This window comes from Ictidomys tridecemlineatus, chromosome 2, assembly GCF_052094955.1.
Source record: "Ictidomys tridecemlineatus isolate mIctTri1 chromosome 2, mIctTri1.hap1, whole genome shotgun sequence".
Classification (NCBI taxonomy): Eukaryota; Metazoa; Chordata; class Mammalia; order Rodentia; family Sciuridae; genus Ictidomys; species Ictidomys tridecemlineatus.
The window spans coordinates 82,946,681-82,967,859 of NC_135478.1; the positions used below are offsets into that span (position 1 = coordinate 82,946,681).

Here is a 21,179-nt window from a genome sequence, read left to right on the forward strand (position 1 = left end):
AAAGCAGCAGGTGCTTACGGGCTATTAAACATTAAAAATTAAGAATTCCTGGGAATACCAATGAGTGTTTTAAGAAACACTAGTTAATATCAGAGAAATGTTTACAAATATTTTCTATTAAAAAATAGAAATACCTAACTTTAGGTGACATCTATGTGTTCTCACATTTTTCCCTGGAAATACTAGACAATTGAACCTATTCTACCTTTACTAAGAATCTATATTTCTCTCCATGGTTTAATTAAGGATTTATGAAATTTAGCCTTTCAAATAGAAAAAAAAACACCCTTTTTTTGTTGTTGGGATTTCTTAGGGTCTTTTTTGTATTATTATAATAACTTTTATCTTTAAAACAAAAGGAATTCTGACCTGTAGAATGAGCTGAACTGTGCCTGAAGTCACACTCATAGTATCAGTGATTATCTAACAACCAGGCAAGGATTAGTGACCTTATAAGCAAAATGCTATTGTCCCTTTTTACTAATTAGGAAACCAAGGCAAGAAAATTTAAATAAATAGTATCAATAATTCAAATTAAAAATTCATGCATGTCCACTGTTTAAAAACTGGTCATAGGAGACAAACTCGTGAATGCAAACTAGCACATCTGGTTTATATAATACATGTGCATAAAGGACTAAGAAAGAGCAAACTGCCACAGTTTATTTGGCTTCCTCGGGAGATTTTCCAGTGTGTTCAAGTCAACAGTGTAAAGAATGAAGTTCTCATTGATTTCTCTAATTTTCCCACAGAGATGAAATTTGTATAATGCAAACAACCACCTTGAGTATCTGTCAAAGTTATAACCACTGCTAGAAAAAAGTCTTTAGACTGCTATAAATTTTTGTCCTGTAGGAACAGATAATCAAGTTTACATAGAAGCTGACCTAAATTAACAACAAAATGAAATGAACTATATAGGTTTAGAAATTAAATTATTTAATACAATATTGAAATAAAATTATCACCTTTTAAAGTCATCTGGGTTGAGACTATAATAATCCATTCAAAATATCAAAACTGTTTAAAATGTTATGCTATCAGATTTTTATATATACATATATATGTACGTATGTGTTTATGTGTGTGCATGTATGTATGTGCATGTAGATGTACATAAACATATATATACATATATCTATATATCTTGCAGGTGTGATGAGATCACTTGTGAGTGCCATATTTTACAGTTCTTAAAAGATGAAAATAAACAAAGGCACGAAAAGACTGACAGGAGCACATGGATGACACATTATGAAAGTGTCACAAATATGGTAATTACTGTGCAATGACATAAAGATCTATGAAATGAGTGGCCTAATACCTCTCACAAGAATATAGGTTACATGGTGAATTCTGACATCATAATATACAGAGATTTAGCTGAGTAAGCTGTGCTTCACATACTAGGTAGAAAGCATTGTTAAAATCAAGCTTGGTGTTTACCTGTACCTTCAATGTCTCTCCCTGCAAGGAGTTGTCACTGTCATCGTTCTCATCAGGTTTAATCAAAATAGTGTTACTGAGAAGGTGATTCTGAACTGCCATCAGATAGCGCAGGCAGGAGGATGCAGCCTTTAATACAAACAAGGGCATTTAAATGATCTAACCCTACTCAAAGAAGGGATCATGTAATCCTCATGTTTTCAAAAGATTTTGACAAGAGAAACAAAAAGAGAAAGTACAGAAAACAGACCAAGTTAGTTTCTCAAGTGATTTGCATACACATGGCTTTCAATGACAGACTTGAACAAATTTACTGTTTGTCTTCTGTTGCGCAATCCTCACTAGTCATTCAAACAAATCTTTCCTCTTAATACTTCTTCTTTCCCTATCCCCATCTCCCATAGAAGACTCTACACAAACCCTTAAAAACCTTTTAGTTCCTATCAGTCTCTGCAAAACACTAATAGTTTAGAAAACAATGCTAAACTACTGAGGAAGGGGGACCCTCATTAGATAAAAGAAAAACCCCCAAATTCAGTCAAACAGTTTATTGCATCAAGCCATAAATTGTAATGAAGTCTTAGTAAAAAGCACTTCAAGTGGATTTTTCTAGTTCTATAGTTCTAGGATAAGAACAATCATTCACTGACTTTCATAAATTATTTTCAGTCTATCTTTGTAAAGTGACTGTGTGTCCACACACACACCTCTCAGTACAGAAAAATGAAAACAGGGACATTTGATATAATTGTGCTTTCAGTAAATACATTTTTACTTACAGGCACAGTTGAAAGGAGCTTTTGAAAATCATCTTTAGAGACAGTTTGGCACTTGGTGATTAAAATACAGGATTCTCGTACAACAATCTTCAGAATGTAGTGTAAAAGTTCATCATTTAGTCTTTAAAATGCAGGAGAAATGTAACAATAAAATGTTGATGGTTTATTAGTAAAAGGAGAACTTTTATATAATTGATCTGAGATAACAAATACAAGATACAAAATTAATTGACTCTACAAGCAAATCATCTTATTAAATAACAATGCTAGCAACTAGGTAATATCTAAGCCAAACATAGCAAAATGGTACCCAATCACCTAATCAAAGTATTTTATAAATAGCACAGAAAAATGACATCTCATTTCCTCTCCCCAGCTCTAACACACATAGCTTCTTTCATAGTTCATCAATTTGCACTGCTTCTCCACTAAGATTTTTGGAATGAGTTCCACTCGTATTTTTATTAAATACTTCCCCTGAGCCCAAATTACTTTACTAATATAACTTACATGTCCTATCAACTGTAGAATTTGTTATCTTTCAATTGATCCAGTCTTTTCAGGTTTAACATGCTAATGACCCCATTAGCTATAACTAGAGACAAACACTGATCAAACACATTTAAATTATGTATTCAGAAGAACACAAAGAAGAGACTAGGAAAATAACATAACTGGTGTCACCTGTAATGATCATCTTCATCACTGCCAAATCGGTTGTTTTGAAGCTGTTCAGCTAAATTGGTTAGGATCACATCTCGAAGCTGGGACAGTCCACTGTTTCTCTCTCCTAACACACAACAAAACTCCATAAAGTACCCTGATAAACAGCACTTAGAAAACTGATGTTATTTTTTAAAAGTTTTTAAACAAAGTATAAGTCAACCACCAAGGGGCACCAGGTATGGCAGATATATATAAAACAACAGAGGCAAAACTACATTGTAACCAATTGGAAACTGTTTCTAGCCAGAGCTTCTTGATTTAAGTGTGACTACCTTCTTGATCTATCATGAAGTGTGATTTGTAATTCCTCCAATTAATTTTGCTTTTAAATGCAAAGTATCTTTAACATACCTTTGTTATTGTTGTTCAGTCCAACTTGAAAAGTTGGATTTAATGTGTGAAAAAATAGTTAGAAATCACCCCAAAATCATTATTTTTAATTGGTAAATATCTACAGCCTGATATATGAAGTTAAGCCTTGGAAACAGATGGGCTTATAAAGCTTAAAAATACATAAAACATGATTTCTGCATTCAGTCTGACTAAAGTGTTGGTATCTATGCAAATACATTTTTAAAATATGATAACAGATAAGAAATAAGAATCTATTATCTTATCATCCAGTTGTTTCCTTAGGGATAAAAAAGAATAGTTGTTCAAGGATAATTTAACAGATAATTCTCACCTTCTGTCAAGACCAACTTAAGTAAGTTATTGATTTCAGTTTCGCCTGGGTACAAGATATTTAAACCAGAGCTGAAATGACAGAAAAGTCAAAAAGTTTTGAAACAAATGTTTAGAATCTCTAAATATTAAATTTTTTCTTTTTATTAAAGGTGACAGTTTGATTACATAAAACTGAGAGCTGGGGATGTAGCTTGGTGGCAGAACACTTGCTTTGCATGTGTGAAGCCTAGGGTCTGATCCCTAGACCACAAAAGAAAAAAAGAAAAAATATCCTGATTACATATATCTGAAGTAAGCATTTTTAATTTTCATTACTAAAACAGCATTTGAACCTAAATTCACTGTCATGATTTAGTCCAATCTCTTCCCTGAAAAACAGGATCCCTCTCCTCCTTCTGTCTGTGAATTACTAACATGATAACTTGTGTGAGGTGCCATGCAGAACTGGTAAGTGATGAAAAGTCAGTACAGTTGAGCCAGTTATAGAACAGATTGTGTCTCAAGTGCCCCTTCTCCCCATCACTCAAGAAAAGGATTCTTGGTTTTTCCAAAAAGGCTGGAAGCATAGAATGACAAACAGTATAAGAATTTTTCCTTATTCTCTTTTTATTGAAGTTTGACATGAAGTACACATATTTAAAGTGCACAATTTAATAATTCTCATGCATATATACCTACAGAACCACCCTAAATAAAGACAGTGAATATACCCATCACCTCTACAACCTTCCTCATGGCTCCAGATGTTTTTCTTTTCTTTTTTGTACTGGGGACTTATCCCAAGGGGCACTTAACCACTGAGTCATATTCTCAGCCCTTTTTTATTTTGAGCCAGGATCTTGCTAAGTTGCTTAGGGCCTCGCCAAGTTGCTAAGGCTGGTCTTGAACTGATGATCCTCTTGCCTTAGCCTCCTGAGCTGCAGGGATTACAGGCATGTGGCACTGTGCCCAATATGGCACCAGATTTCAAATACTGACTTAATGCTCAACAGAAAACAATCTGAAGTATAATCTACTGTGGAAGAAAAAGAATTCCTTGCCCTCTGTGCTCACCCCTACCATATGACTCTTTCAAACCAACCACTCAGTTCTCTCTTGGTTACTAAACTAGACTTGGTGACATTAAGGCCACCCTCTTAGATAAAAAGTTCACCGAATTAAAAAAAAAAAAAAGGTTAAATGACAATAGAAAATGGTCAATAAATTCACAAGATTTTAATCAGGTTAATAAAGGTCAACATGGTTGATATAACTTACATCAGGCCTTCTCTTATGAGAACCTCACAAACCTAGACAATAGATGTTTTTATTTGTTTTGTCCACTTTGAGTCAAGGTTGCCAAAGCTGGCCTTGAACTTGTGATTCTCCTGCCTCAGTCTCCTGAGTTGCTGGGATTGCAGGGGTACACCAACTCATCTAGCTAGTAGGTACTTAGAGGGGGGGGGCAGAGGGGTACCAAGGATTGAATTTAGGGGCACTTAGCCACTGAGCCACATCCCCAGGATTATTGTGTATTTTATTTAGAGACAGGATCTCACTGAGTTGCTTAGCAACTCACCTTTGCTGAGGCTGGCTTTGAACTCACGATCCTCCTGCCTCAGCCTAGGGAGCTGCTGGGATTATAGGCCTGTGCCACTGGACCCCACAATGGATACTATTTTTAAACCCGTTGAATAGCTGAGACAATGGAAGCTTCAAACCAAGGTCTCAGTGAGTAAGGGGTGGAGAAAAGACTAGAACCTAGGGTTGCTGGTTGCCAAAGCTACTCCTAACCACACTGCAACACTTCCAATGAGAACATCTGATTGCAACACACTGTCCACTAACAGGGATTTTGTTTTCATTTTAAGGTTCAAAAGGTGGGATGAAGAAATGCAGGTGCACAGTTGCCTTTGGCCCAGAAGGACTAGCTCAAATCCCTATCTATATATCATTCCCAATGCACTAAGACTGGGCTGCTAACAGCTTGCAAGAAAGAATGCAAAGCCTTGCAGGAGGATAATTTTACAGAGAGCATTAAGAAAAGGATTTGCTGTTTACCTGATGGCAAGACAGACTTCCTTCTGAATTTCAGGACAGATTTGATCTTTTGGTGCCATCAACAACTGCCATAGAAGCAGTCCTGACCGTCGAATGATGTCTCGGTTCCTTTCAGTTTGTGGGCTGAAGAAAAATTTAAACACCACCTACAGAAACAGAAGGGGTATGTCTAAAAGTGCTCATTCTACTGGGGATAAAATTATTCTCCTGAAGAAATCACATTTAGATACTCTTATAAGTAGACAACTGGGTAGATTATTAACTGCTATCTCTTGTGTAAAGGTATAATTATAGTAAATATTTTACATATAGTAATTGCAATAAGCTAGATATAGCAATATTCTGTTAATTGCAGTGAAATGAATATGATTCTAATTATATGACTAAAAAGTGGCAAAATGCAAAACAGGAATGTTATTGAATTCTTACTCTGGTAGAAATTAGCTGGCTAAAGCTGAGGTTTGTGTTTTTTTCTCTACCACTTTCTTACCTCATATCAGTGTTATTTACCTGAAAGACAACGAGAATGCAGCGTATGATACAGGTATCTCCATTAACCATAGCCTTCTCCATGATGTCACAAATGCTGCTCAGATGGTGGGCTTCAATTGGATGCTGCTTGCCCAAGACACTTGTGATGGGAAGATTGGGGTTGGTGGCCAAGAGATTGAGCTGGTGTATGCACATGGCACCAACATGGTGCAGTAACTGGTTTATAACCTCATTTGTGGTTATAGCCTCTTCTAGAAGAGAAGATGGAGACTCGGTGAGGAAAGATGTACTATAGATGGCCCCTGAGGAACAGAGCATTCGTGTACATCAATCAGGAAAGACTACTTGGCTCCTGTCTCTTCCACTGCTGCTGGAGAACAGAGTGTTCCACCACAGAGTGCAGGGGTGCAAACACTTGGGAATTTCAATTCTTTAAGAACAGAAGTAGTTACCATTCATTGAGCCTGTTTTTTTATGCTGGGCAATGAGCTAAATGCTTTTTATACATTACTTTACAACATAGTTATAAATAAGTGAAAAAATAAAATTTCAGTCTGAGCATATGAGAGAATGGGAATCCATATACCAATATATGAAAGACTTCTAGGTACATATTTTGAGAAAAAGAGAAATAGGGAGTTTGTTTTGACATGTTTAGATGGAAATGCTTACTAGATGACCAAGTAAAGGTGAATGCGTAGTCTGGAGTGTAGGCGAGAGACTTGGGAGCCACTAATAAATAGGTGACTCTCTATTCTTTTGCTATTTTTTGTTTGGCTGGTTGGTTGGTTTTTTGGTTTGTTTGTTTGTTTTTTGGTGGGAGGGGGGACAGCTTTCTGAAGATATAATTTGAATACCATAAAACACAATTCAAAATTTTAAAAAAATTTTTTGTTGTTGTAGATGGACACAATACCTTTATTTTATTTATTCATTTTTATGGGGTACTGAGGATCAAACCCAATGCCCTACATATGCAAGGCAGGCGCTCTGCCACTGAGCCACAACCCCTGCCCTTAAATATTTATTAATTATGGTAATAATTAGGATATTTGTCCACAAATTCTCTGATAATATTCTTTCTAGGAGGTGGACCTTAGTTCCTCTTCCCTGAGGGTGGTCTGGACTTAAAAAATTGCTTCTAATAATGCATATGGAAAGTGAAAAGCAGTAACTTCACAGTGGAAGAGCCTGGTAGACATTACTTAAACAAAAGGATCAATTTAATTTTTTGCAGTGCTGGGGATACAACCCAAGGCTTCACACATGCTAGGCATGAGCTCTACCATTGAGCTACAGCCCCAGCTCCAGGTGATCAATTTAAAAATCACTAGTAATAAATCAAGTTAACATGTATTCTGGAATATAATGTAACGTGAAGAGGACATCAGCTCTGTTGTAATTCTTCCCCAATATCCACAACCTCAGTTTAATCATGAGAAAATATCAGACAAACCCAAACTGATATGCATTCTTTGTTCCAAGTTTTCTGATTATTTTTCCCACCAACTAAATCTGTTGCTGAGCTACTCTAATGAATGTCTCTTTACTTTTTAAATCCAGAATTTCCATTTTCTTCTTTTTTCTTTTTGATTTTGTTTGATTGGTTTTTGTTTGTTTTTGATGTTGGAAATTAACCCCCAAGCTAGGCAAGTGCTCCACCACAGAGCTACATCTCCAGTCCTAAAAATTTCTTTATTGAAGTTTTCTGCTTGTTCAGTCATAGTATGATATTTTAATCTTTTCAGACATGGTTCCCTTCAGTTCTTCAGACATATTATGTATTATGGCTGTTTAACGACTACATGTGCTAAGTACAGTATGCATTTCACTGCAGTGTATGTTTACTGATTTCTCTGCTCGAGTCGTTTTTGAAAGCCTTCTTTCTTTTTTTAATTTATTTTTATTATCTTATTTATTTATTTATTTATGTTCTAGGGATTGAAACCAAGGCTTCGTGCATGCTCAGTATGTGCTCTATCACTGATTACATCTTCAGCCCTTGTTTTGAATTTTAAGTCTAGCTTCCCAGGGGATATCCCAGTTCGTTGTCAACCAACAATTAGTACCGTGAGCCTTGAGCCAGTAACACTTCCATCCTGAATGGAGCTATGTATTTTGCAAGAAGGCATCGAAGTTCAGGCCTTGTTACACTCCATCCAGTTTCTACTTTCTGCTGGAACATCTCACATCTCTGTATATCTATGTAGGCTCATGTTGAGCAGAGACGTCTGAACAGTTGGGCCTCTCCCAGCCCTCTTCTGTGTAGATGTGCAAGGAGCTTGTCAAGGTCCCCAAACCTCACTACTAAATTTCTAGCTAGCATGCTGATCTGCTGCTTGTGCTAACCAGGGTCATAATTTAAGCTGAGCCACTGGCCTTCTCTGTGTGTCGCCAAAGCTACTACTACTACTGGTGTGAGATTTTCTCAGCTCTGCTTCAAATCAAGTCAGCCCCTCTGGCAGCAAAACTGCTGCTTTTCACAGTCTGCCCCTTCCCCAGGACTGCTGTGCTGAACAAACTTGAATGCGGGATGGGAGCAGTTCCAGCTAAGATCACCACAGGACTGGAGCCACTTCTCAATTTGGTGTGCCTTTGACCAATTTCCAGAGTCTGGTTGTTTTTAACAAATTTGTCTGTTTTAGGATTGCTTTATGGGGAGTGAAACTGCTGAGCTCTTCATTCCTCCACACCAATCTAGCTGACTTTAAAGTCACAAGATTTTAAGTGAATTTTAAGAATTTTAAGAAACAAAGATCCTGGGCTGGGGATGTGGCTCAAGCGGTAGCGCGCTTGCCTGGCATGCGTGCGGCCTGGGTTCGATCCTCAGCACCACATACCAACAAAGATGTTGTGTCCACCGAGAACTAAAAAAGAAATATTAAAAAAAAAATTATTAAAAAAAAAAAAAAGAAACAGAGATCCTTCATTGGTAAATCTAAGTTTAGGTATGAATAAGTTGTTATCAATGTAAAGCATTATAACAGCATATAATTCCAAGCCAAATACAATAATAAACTCTTACACTAAAGTTCTGACAATGGAGGGACATATGGATTTCTCTTTGAAAAAGTCTATGGACTATTTCAATACCTCTATTTATTTATACTTATTTAAGCATAAACCAACCTTTCAGGATCAAGATAACAAAGGATTGTGGGTTCCTAAGTTCCAAGGGGAGGCTGGGATGCATTTGTCGGTGCTCCAAGTCCCTACCTACTTAGGTGCTGCTGCAGTCTGTGGGTGGGATCTTAGTGCAGGACCAAGAGTGCGTCTCACCTTTAGGTTCAGTGATGATGTGGCTGACTCCCAGCCTCTGGCACACATAATGGAAGGCTTGATTCCCAGGATTACACCACTGATCGATGTAATCATTTGAGCATGTCCACAGCATATTGTTCACTGTATCATAACAGGCGCCTGTGGAATACAGACATTATTTAGTTGTTGTGTAGCCAGCTGCCTCTACACATGTTTCTTATAAGTACTGCTAAAGGATGGAAGGGTAAGGATTCTAATGCTGACAACCACATCTCTGCTCTCACAGATTTCCTTGGCAAAGTGCTAGACTGGGACTCAGCAAGAGGCCAGGATTTAATTTTCAGTTTTGCTTAACTCCTATGTGAGAAGGAATAAGTCTTGCAAAGCATATAGTTCTTAGCAACTGATTTACATGTGACCTACTTCCAAAAAGGGTTTAAGTGGCTTACATTAAAAACCTAGGTAAAAAGAGGACCAACTAACAATACATACAACAAAAAGCCTAACAAAGAAAATAATGCAACATATTACATCACGTTGGTTCTCTACTAAGCATATTCTTCACAGGAACTTTTTTATGGCAGAAACTTTGAGAATTTGTTGTAGGCATCATCATACAACCTAAGAGACAGTATCTTCAATAGCAGTTTATGCAGAGAATTTTACACATGGCAATTTCTTGTATTAATTCCTCAAAATTAAAGGGTAGTATTAAAATTCTTTTCAGAAAAACTAGAATGCCACAGGAATTGACAAGATATTTCCAAATTGCAGAACCTTTAAATTTTCTAAGGAAACATGTGCATTTATTTCTTACCCAATCCTGGTACAAGAGCACCACGACCCAGTGAACTTCCAGCAGCATCTATGAGATCCGCACGACTTGTGAACTGACCATCCGAAATATTATACACCAAGCTGGAGGCTAGGACTTTGGAAACAAACAGTAAGCTATTTAATGAGCCTAAAGATTACTTTTCAAAGATTGTAAGAGTTTGCAGATGAAGTGTCCCCCAAAGACCCATGTGTTGAAGTCTTAGCCCCACAGGTGGAGCTTGTAGGAAATGACTGAATCCTGAGGGCTTCTGACCACACCAGTGGATTCATCCACTGATGACTGAATGAACTACTGGGAGGTGGTAGAAACTGAACATAGTGGGATACAGCGGGGAGCAAGAAAGTCAGTGGGGGTATACCCTTGGGAACTTTATCTTGTCTCTAGTCCCTTTCTAACTGCTTCCTGGCTACGATGAGCTGAGTTCTTTCCTCTGCCATGCCCTTCCACCAAGATGTTCTACCTCAACTCAGACCCAAAGCAATGGAGCCATTTAATCATGGACTAGAGCTCCTAAAATGGTGAATCAAAGTAGACCTTTCCTCCGTAAAGTTGTCTATGTCATGGCAATGAAATGCTAATACAAAGACTTTTATTAAAATCATACCTTTTTTGTTGTTTTCTACTGGTGATAACAATGAGGAGGCAGAAAATATGCAAGACCACTAAAATAAACTATCACAACAATATCTTCATAAATTTGGGCATGGTGCACACCCAGTAATGGTCCTGGGTAATGGGGAGGATGGAGAGAACCATAAGTTTGAGGCCAACTTGTAGCCCTTCTCAAAATAAGATCAGAAAGGCTAGGGATGCTACTCTGTGGTAGAGCACCTGCCTAGCCTACTGAAGGCCCTGGGTTCAGTCCCCAAAACCACAAAAACAAACAAACAAAAATTTATAATGAAATGTTTTTTAAAGTGTTTTTAAAATAGTAACTACTTCATGAAAGTTTTTTCAACATGGATTATCAAAAGGGCAACTGCACGAGTGGTTATGATTATTAACCTCACAAGGCAGCAACATTCACAAGAAGCTTCACTTTTAAGTTGGTGCTCAGTAATGGTGGGTAGACACACAATGGCTCAACTGCTCTCCTTCAAAGTCAGATTTTGACACTAGCAGGCACTTAAGCCTCTACCCTTAACACAGGGTGGAGGAGTGTTGGAAAGCAATGGCTTCAGGTTTTTGGGTTTAAATACCAGCTCTACCACTTCTGGGTGACCCTGGGAAAGTTACTGAACCTCTCAGGGTCCTCATCTATAAAGTGGAGCTAACAATAAAAGTAACTACTTGACACTGACTGTAAAGATGAGTTTAAAACATGAAACCTATGTGTTAGTTACTAGTAGTGACATCCTGTTTTCTTCCCTATTTTAGAATATAAAATTCTGGCACTGTGCCTCTTGAATGTGTTTCTTCTTGTTCCCATCACCTTAGTGATCTAGATCCTCATCCATCTGATTTGAGTCATACCCTAATCTATACTCTTTCTTCTCTATTTTCTACTATTCCACCCTGCACACCAATAAAATTATCTTCCCCCAAATCTCTTTTTTATTGTGCATATTTGCTTTCCCTCCACTTGAACACTTCTATGAATAATACCTGTTTTCCATGCTTGACACTCAAGACCTCAGGGAGTCTTTCCTTCCTGTCCCACTCCACCATGATCCCTTCTTTGATTCTGCAGCATGTACATCTGCTCCCCTTGCTTTGAGCAGTGAGACAGCACCATCTACCGTCTTCTAGTTGTTTCACACATCTCTATGATTTCTCCTGACTAGACTAGGAGCTCCTAAAGGCAAACACCAGTTCTTTCTTGTACTGAGCAGCTCTCACAATAACCAATGTGGAACATGGCAGAGGGAATTTAAGCATCTACCGATTTGTTAGACTAAAACAGAATCACTGTGTCAACTATACTCTCCTGAAAAAACATGGCACCATTAAGACCTGCTTTAATCAACTGGGGCCAATTTCAATAGAATGAAAAGACATGCTAAGGAGACTAAAAAAGTTTAATAGGATTAACGGCCAGCAGAAAGACAAATAGCCCAATTTAAAAATGGACAAAGCATTTGAATAGATATTCCTCCAAAGAAGACACACATAGCTGGGAGCAGTGGCGCACACTTGCAATCCCAGTGGCTCTGGAACTGATCACGAGTTCAAAGCCAGCCTCAGCAACTTAGCGAGACCCTGTCTCAAAATATTTTAAAACGGGCTGGAGATTATACTCAGTAATCAAGCACCCATGGTTTCAATCCCAGGTACCAAAATAAATTAAAAAAAAAAAAGATATTCAAATGGCCAATAAGCATATGAAAGATGTCTAGCATAAGCAGGTGTGGGGCATCAGGCACTCTGCATGCACAAGGCTCAATCCCCAGCACCAAAAATAAATAAGTAAATAAAAACATATTTATAATAAGCTTAAACATTAGATATTTAAAATTTTCTCCTGACTTATAATGACATTGATAATTATTATTTTGTGTTATCAGAGAGTTATTGCAAAAAAGTGTTTAACAGAGTAGTTTAAACTAATTAATAAGAAAGTCTTAAATTTCAGAGTTTGAGATAAATCAGGGAACGTGTCATAAATGAAATTCACTTACTTTTTAAAGATGACAAGCCACTTGTTCCACCAAAAAGAGAACGAGTAGCTGAGCTGCCTGATCCTCCTGGAGGTGGGACCAGCATGACCAGGTATGTGCCACAGGTATAAATGGGTGTCTTCCGGAGCATTTTCAAAGGTAGCCCACAGCTAGTATTTGCTGGAGAAGAAAATGAAAATGATGAGTAAAAATACCTGACACAGATTAATTTGATTATCAGACCAGATTAGCATATAATGAAGGAGCCCCAAACCCAAACAAAGATACACCTAAACTTACTAATGAAAAAAATAATTATTTTCTTGCTTCAGAGTCTGACCAAGACTCCTATTATATGTATAACCATTTCCTTCTTTTTTTAATATTCAATTTTTATTTATCAAAAAAAAAATGAGGAAATTCTTCCAGATGGTGTACATCTTGTTCTTTAAATTTTGACTTTAAGATTATTAATGTCAGTTAATGATTTTTGCCTGAATCAGTTTTTATCGTAATTACTGAAAAATTATTTAATTACTAAGTTTATTTTCTTTGTCTCAAGGTCTGATGAACTCCAAAGCCAGGCTGGATCAGAAGGACTGTGCGGGGCCTTTGGTGCCTGTCTCTGCCTCCTGAAGTCCTGTTTATAATCTTTTATCATCTCCAGAAGGCTTGGCTTAAAGTCCCATCAGGAGGGGACACTCCCAGAAAGACTTAAAAGCCTTAGGGACCAGAGTGATGATATCAAATATGCTGGATTTGTCTCTATGTTCACCATGTTCTAACTTGAGTTGCTGGCCAACTGGTGCCACTGGACTTTTCTGTTGAATAAGCCAGAAGGATCCAATTCTTCCTCGGTAGTAATTTCCAAGTGCATCTCCTTGCACCTTGGAGATGACTGCTGACTCTCAGTAGGTCACTGATGCAGGTGGCAGGACATCTGGCCAAACTGAGTTCAGAGTTAAGTTCTGCTTCTGGCCTGAATAAGACACTGTTCCAAATACATATTTCAGAATACAAGATTCCTACCTTGCTCTTGGGGATCAGCCTTGCTTCTGTCTTCTCTTAAATACTTTTAAACTCCACACAGATGGTTAACAGGAACTGAGAGAGGGCAGAGGTTGAAGCATACTGGCAATGTATCTATCAGGTAGAACCAGAACTAATTCTGCCCTACTTCCACTAATGCCAAAGTACTTTTCAGTTTGAGAAGGAAATTGGTTACCAGCAACAATGTTACCATTATAGTTTGGATCTGAAAGTTTCCCCAAATGCTCTGTGTTGAAGGCTGGGTCCTGCAGTAGTGTTCAGAGGTGGGGCTTTTGGGAAGTGACTGGATCACAAGGGCTCAAGTTGGTGCCATTTTATGTGTCTTCTATACCTTGATCTCTGACAGAGACCTTGCCCCTGAAGCTGTTGGAAGGATTCATCAGGTTCTTTTTTTCTATGCACACTAGGTCTATTTTGAAACCAAGTTGGACTCTGGTCTCAGGAAGGCTGATTTCCTTAGCAAGCTGTTCTCTGGAATGAATCCCAGGGTAGGGGTTGTCCGTGAAGGCCTCGATGAGGGTGTGCAGCTGAGGGGCTGTAGGTGGCACAACACTGTCTGACCTCTGAATCTGTTCCCAAAGGTGATCTCACCAGGGCCTTGGCTTGATTCCAAAGCCTCCTTAAGTTCTGGCATTATCTGGAATCAGTGCCTAGCTCTGTGACTCTGAAACCAAATCTGGATTCTTGACTCTTCAGTGCTGACTTCCAAAACATACTTTTGTTTGGTAGTGTAACTTGGGTGCAGCTTTTGGTTAGAGGTGTTGATAAGAATTTTCAGCAGCTCTTCAATGAATTTGGTGCAAATGTGCCTACAATTCATATGCACAGGCTTAAAGAGCTATCTTGCTCCAGTTGGAAAAGTTCTGATGTCTAGGCATCCATCTAAGAGCTGTTATGACCATTTCTTAAAGGTGTTCCCAATATTCAATTCCTTCCTGATTAATAAAAATCCTTTCAAAAGAATGAATCCTCACATGGATTAAATCTCAAAATAAGAATCCTACTTGTGTTCTCCTGAGGAAACTAATACTCTACTAAATATTCTTTTTCTTTTCATTTTACATAGAACAAATTCTTGATATATTTGTGATATTATATTGCATATTAACATGTTAGTCACCCTCTCTCGAGGTTTGAACCCAAGGCCTCCTGTATACTAGGTCAGCACTCTGCCCTCTGCCCTCTGCCACTGAGCTATATATCCTGGTCCTATATTCTGGATATTAATCTCTTTTTTTTTATCACTTTTTTTTTTAAGAGAGAGAGAGAGTAAGAGAGAGAGAATTTTTTAATATTTATTTCTTAGTTCTCGGAGGACACAACATCTTTGTTTGTATGTGGTGCTGAGGATTGAACCCGGGCCGCACGCATGGCAGGCGAGCGTGCTTCCGCTTGAGCCACATCCCCAGCCCGGTGATATTATATTAATTACAAATAATTTCAAATATTTAATCAACCAAAAGTTTCAACCTAGTAAAAGCTTTCACAACATCTATCACAAAATAATACCTACATAATTTATGACAATCTATTAAACATATTTCTTTATTCATGTTCAGTGGCATAAATAATCATTAATAAAATAATTCTTATTTCTAATCAAGAGGTATAAAGCATACTACAATCTCCCTTATTGGCACAGCTGAAATGTGATGTGAATTTTTTTTCTGTATTTCTTACTGGCACATTAAAATTATACATAATACATACCATTGTTACATATTCAAAAATATAATTTGGCCAATATCATTCCCTAGTATTACCCTTTCCCTCTCCTACAGTGAAGTTTCCAAAGATGTGTTGTTTTGTTTTTCTTGTGGTGCTGGGTCTCGTGCATGCTAGGCAAGCACTCTATCACTGAGCTGTACCCCCAGCCCTGGAGTGAATTTAAGGATTGTCCATATAATTAGCCTAGTAAAGACTGATGATGTCAATGGAAAATGAAGCAGAGCACTTGACTTGGGTAACGATCAGGCTGTAAAACAGAACTTATAGCTTAGATGGATGTCAAATCATTTTCAGATAGTTTAGATCAGAAAAATGAGTAAAGTGAAACCTAATCTGTCTGATATTTGAATACTTGTACTTCTAAAAAGCACCATTTAAAAAAAAAACTGTAACACACACCAAATATATTATTAATTCAGGACATAAATTCCTAGCATAAATTTTCATAAATAAGAAACCCCTGGGCTGGGGTTGTGACTCAGTGGTAGAGCACTTGCCTAGCATGGGTGAGGCACTGGGTTATCTCCTCAGCACCACATGTAAATGAATAAATAAAATAAAGGTCCATCAACAATAATAACAATATTAAAAAAGAAAGAAATCCCCAAACAGCAATGACTGGAGATTTAGCAACTTTGTGGGCTTAACATTTTCACAAAGATGTCTCCTATTTTCTTTTCTTTTTTTTTTCTTTTTGTTTTCACTAAGAGTTGTTAATCAACATTCTTATTAACCTGGTAATAGGTATTAATTTGTCATGGAATGAAACTTCTAGATCCTCTGAATGTTCAATTAATTTTCAAAAGTCCAAAAAAAAAGAAAAAAGAAAAAAAATTTTCAAAAGTCCATTTAAGCTGGTAAATTTTTAATGTAGCAATATCAGATTAAATGAATACAAAGACTATAAATAAGAGTACATGAGATCATATGTTTTGAATACAGATACCATTTTTAACAAAACTCTAAATATACTTTTGCCTTCTGAAGTCTTTTTTTTCTTAATATTGCACATATTTTCTTATCCAACAGATATTCCTTAGTATGTCCATTGTTTAAGTAGGAATCAATTTTCTCCCAACAGACAAACCAAGATCAAGAATTCAGCCTATTCAATGACTTTCTCAATAGGACCCTAAAGCTCAGAAAATAATGCCACCAGTTAATAAATAGGCTGGCATCAAATTAAAAAGCTACTCCATAGCAAAGGAAACAATTAGGAATGTGAAGAAAGAACCTACAGAGTGGGAGAAAATTTTTTTTAGCTATTCTCCTGACAGAGGATTAATATCTAGAATATATATATAAAGAACTCAAAAAACTTAACATCAAAAAAAAAACAAAAACAAAAAACAAAGAACTCAATTACTAAATGAGCAAATAAATTGAACTGACACTTCTCAAAATAGGAAATACAAATGGCCAACAAATATATGAAAAGATGTTCAACACCATTAGCAGTTAGAGCAATGCAAATCTAAACTATACTGAGATTTCATCTCACACCAGTCAGAATGGCAGTCATCAAGAATACAAACAATATGGTTTGGGATTGTGGCTCAGCACTCGCCTAGCATGTGTAGGACCCTGGGTTCAACCCTCAGCACCACATAAAAATAAATAAATAAAATAAAGGTATTGTGTCCAACTACAACTAAAAAAAATAAATATTAAAAAAAAGGAATACAAACAAGATATTATAAATGGATCTGGAGACTATCATGCTAAGTGAAATAAGCCAATCCCCAAAAACCAAAGGTCAAATGTTTTCACTGATAGGTGGAAACTAAACCACAATAAAGGGAGTGGGGAGAAGTCCAGTAGATTAGACAAAGGGGAATGAAGGGAAGGGAGGGAGAATGGGAATAGGAAAGACAGTAGAATGAGTCTAACATAATTTTCCTATGTACATACATGAAAATACCTAAGTGAATTCCTTACCATCGTGTACCCACAAGAATGGGATCCTAATCAGAACAAGATATATTCCATGCTTGAATAATTTTATCAGAATGTATTCTACCATCATGCATAATTAAAAGAACTAATTTTAAAAAGAATACAAATGATAATAAATGCTGGAGAGGACAGAGAAAAAGGAACACTTTTACACTGTTGGGGGGATTGTAAATTAATACAACCACTGTGAGATATCAGTATGGAGGTTTCTCAAAAGACTAAGCATGAAACCACCAGATGATCCAGCTATACTGCTCCTCAGTATTTAACCTAAAGAATTACAGTCATCAAAATACAGAGATATATGCATACCCATTTTATATAGTAGCATAGTTCACAGTAGCCAAACTATGGAACCAGCATAAGTGTCCAACAATAAATAAATGGACAAAGAAAATGTGGTTCATATACACAATAGAGTTTTATACAGTCATTTAAAAAAAAATTCTGACATTTGCAGGAAAATGGGTGGAACTTGAGAACCTTATGTTAAATGAAATAAGTCAAACTCAGAAGGTCAAGGTTAGTGTGTTTTCTCTCATATGTGGAAGCTAGAGACGAAGAATGAAAAGAAAGGTGGGGGATGATTACATGAAAAGCAAAGGCAGACCAACAGCATAGAGGAAGGGGATGAGGAGAAGAGAAGAGGGGAAGGAAGGGGGAAGTGCCAGGGAGGGTATTGGCCAAACTATATTGTTATGTTGTGTGCATGTGCTGATATGTAACAACAAATCCCACCATAAAGCACAACTATAATGTACCAATAAAAAATGTGGAGGAAAATAAAACACTTCATTCATCCTGTCATGAAAATATTTACATAGGTGAAAAAGAACTGCCCTATAAAAGTATTTCCTGAACTCAAATTACACACTCATTCAAGTTACAACTATTAATACTTTCTCACTTATGTTTAGTATAAGCAAGGCCTGAGGCAATACAATAATAGCCTTAAATTCTAATAAAAACTAATAAGGATTTATTTAATAGTCTTTAATGAATGAACCATAAATATTTTTATTTCCTAGTGTTTCAAACACTAAAAAGATTAAAGCATAAAACTGCAATAAGTTCATATTAAGATACATTTTTCTATATATGGCATCTTTTTCTAAATTTATCTTTTACTGCACTTCATGATTTGTCATAAACCAAGGCAGTTGATATATAAGCTGTGAACTTTCTTAGAATAATTGTTCTTAACTTTTTTGGGGGGTGTTGAAAATCAGATGAAAGTTATGATGGACATATATGAAATGTTATTTAAAACTGGAAGAGCATGTTTATGAACCCATTAAAGGCTTATCTTAATTAGGAATTCCTGCCTTCAAGGAATAGACAGTGTTTATAATATGATACCTTTTATTTTTAAAAAGGTGAAAAAAGAAAACATAAATTTGGCTTTAATTGCATTTGCATTAAGAAACCCTGGAAATGCAAATAAAATTTGATAACTATAGTCAACTAGAGGGGAAGAGCACAGAACAGATTACCTCAGTGGGAATAAGACTTCTGTGCATGTGGGTTTAACATTTTCACCAAGATGTTTTTAATAAAACACATTCTTATTAACATGTTAATAGGTATTAGGTTACCACATCGTTTTGACCTTCAGACTTTGTAAATATATCATCTATCTTAAAATATTAAATGATAAAAATTAAATGATAAATTCTAAATAACAAAATCTCCACTGTAGACAGTATATCTCTTGCCTGCTCAAGATTGAATTTAGTGAACATAATGCTAAATATCATCTTTCACATTCATGAATCATATACTAAACATGAAATCAATTAATGTATCCCAACAGTAATGATGGTAAGATATTCACAGCTAAAGCTAGACTGTTTGAATTATTACAGATTCATATGAATTCATGTCCACAACCCACAACAGGAGTTAACCTGGAATGAAACTGGACAATGAGGAGAAGATCATATAAGATGAAAACTCTGCAAAGTAAAGCACTTCAGATGGCACAGAGTAAGTGCTCAATAAAAAGATGCTGAATGGAACCATCCCAAGAAACGGGCCTGAAATGGCAGAGCCACCTACCTGCTTGATCCTCTTTCAGCGTGTTGGAGATGGTGGACCCAGTCAGGGCTGCGAGGGTCGCTGATGGGGAAGCTCTATACCGAGAAAGTCTACTCAGAAGCATCTCATTAATGCTTTTGGCAGATTCACCCTCTTTTCGCATTAGAATTGTGCGTTCCTGAAGTGGGTTGGCTACAAATACACCATTTTCAACCTGATATTTAAAGAAAACAAGATCCTGAAATAATATCTGTTTCCATTTAGTTAAAAAATGATTACTTAATATTATCGTGACCTCGTTGCTTAAAAACAATGCAAAATCTGCATCTGGGTACACCTACCGCTCAAAATTTAAGACCTCCACAGAAATTACTGCCAACAAAAGGAAGGCTATGTGAAGTCTGAGTGCTCTCGTTTTTCATTATGGCCTATATTCAAAATGTAATGAGCCAAGTTTAAATTCTAGGAAAAGTTGTTGATTAAAATTCCTTTTACTCAATTCTACAGGCAACACTCACTAATCATGAGCCTCTGACAGGTACAAGTAAGATGAGAGGAAAACAAATCAGCCTTTGATTTACTGCTAAGGGGAGCTATGAGGTTAATGCCTTCTTGAAATACAGTTGGTGGCTAACATCCAAATTCTCCACCAGCAGTGGTTCCCATTGGCCCTAGCTGCTCGGGTGCTGGCAGAGCCGCCAGGAGGGAGGCAGACTTTGCTGGGAACATATCCCACTTCACCACCACTGAACCCAGCAGTTCTTTCATTCATCAACTGATTATTCCCCAGGAAAATCTCTGGAATTATGATGCCAAAATTCCTTCACCATTCTGGAGCTTGACTTCCAGCACACCACCCGGCTCCCACTTTTTCTTTTTCCCTGGCTTTCCTTCTTGATAAATATCTCTTCCTTCTCATTTCTCTTCCAACCCAAGAATCTTTAGATGCAGCTCCTGGATCTGGGGAGAAACAGGCCCCACCTCTGAAGGTAGGCAAGACTGGCCTGCGGTGGTGGGCTAAGGAGACAGGAGGAAATGGAAGTCTTCAGAAGCCAACAGAAAATGAAGCAGGAATGCAAGGGAAAGTTGGTAGCAGAGAAGTTGGAGGTAACAAGGCAGCGATTCATACAGTGATGAAGCGTTCACAAGGACTTCTTAGAGAGTGGGAAAATGCTGCCTGTTTCCTTACCCTCTGCTTCCTATTTGTCTGAGCTCAGCACCCTCGAAGGAGCAGACATTTTGATAGCCCACCAGAAACTTAAAACCAGAACCATCCACCTTATTCTGGACTTCCTTGCAGACTGAGCGTGGCCAGCCCTCTTGGGATTCTCTGTCCCTAGCCATGGTGGTGGAACACAATCCTGGTTTGTTTCTTCACCCATGAGCACTCAGCTACAGTAAGGCACTCACTGTGCTACCTTGTGGAGCCAGCCCAGGGTGCACCGGAACTCCTCTCTTGCTTCCCTGCTGTTTCCACTTCTCAGCTTGCTGAAGTGGTGCTTGTCCAGGGTCAGCCCTAGCCTCTAGTCCTCAGACCCTCAT

General features: G+C 37.3%; 1 protein-coding gene across 7 annotated transcripts in view; it reads right to left on the reverse strand.

Annotated features, from left to right (window-relative positions):
* The window catches only part of Hectd4 (HECT domain E3 ubiquitin protein ligase 4), a 177,864-nt gene that overhangs the window by 83,021 nt on the left and 73,664 nt on the right, over positions 1-21,179 (reverse strand). For 5 of the 7 annotated variants that reach the window (XM_078039055.1, XM_078039053.1, XM_078039052.1 and 2 more), the window contains exons 8-17: positions 19,659-19,851; positions 12,888-13,046; positions 10,249-10,362; positions 9,450-9,590; positions 6,189-6,421; positions 5,679-5,824; positions 3,637-3,707; positions 2,910-3,015; positions 2,226-2,346; positions 1,447-1,575 (exon numbers count right to left, since the gene is read on the reverse strand). In XM_078039055.1, the coding sequence (XP_077895181.1) occupies positions 1,447-1,575; positions 2,226-2,346; positions 2,910-3,015; positions 3,637-3,707; positions 5,679-5,824; positions 6,189-6,421; positions 9,450-9,590; positions 10,249-10,362; positions 12,888-13,046; positions 19,659-19,851 (1,413 nt within the window). The remainder of the gene's footprint in view (positions 1-1,446; positions 1,576-2,225; positions 2,347-2,909; positions 3,016-3,636; positions 3,708-5,678; positions 5,825-6,188; positions 6,422-9,449; positions 9,591-10,248; positions 10,363-12,887; positions 13,047-19,658; positions 19,852-21,179) is intronic. The other 2 variants (XM_078039056.1, XM_078039054.1) reach the window with 1 other exon arrangement.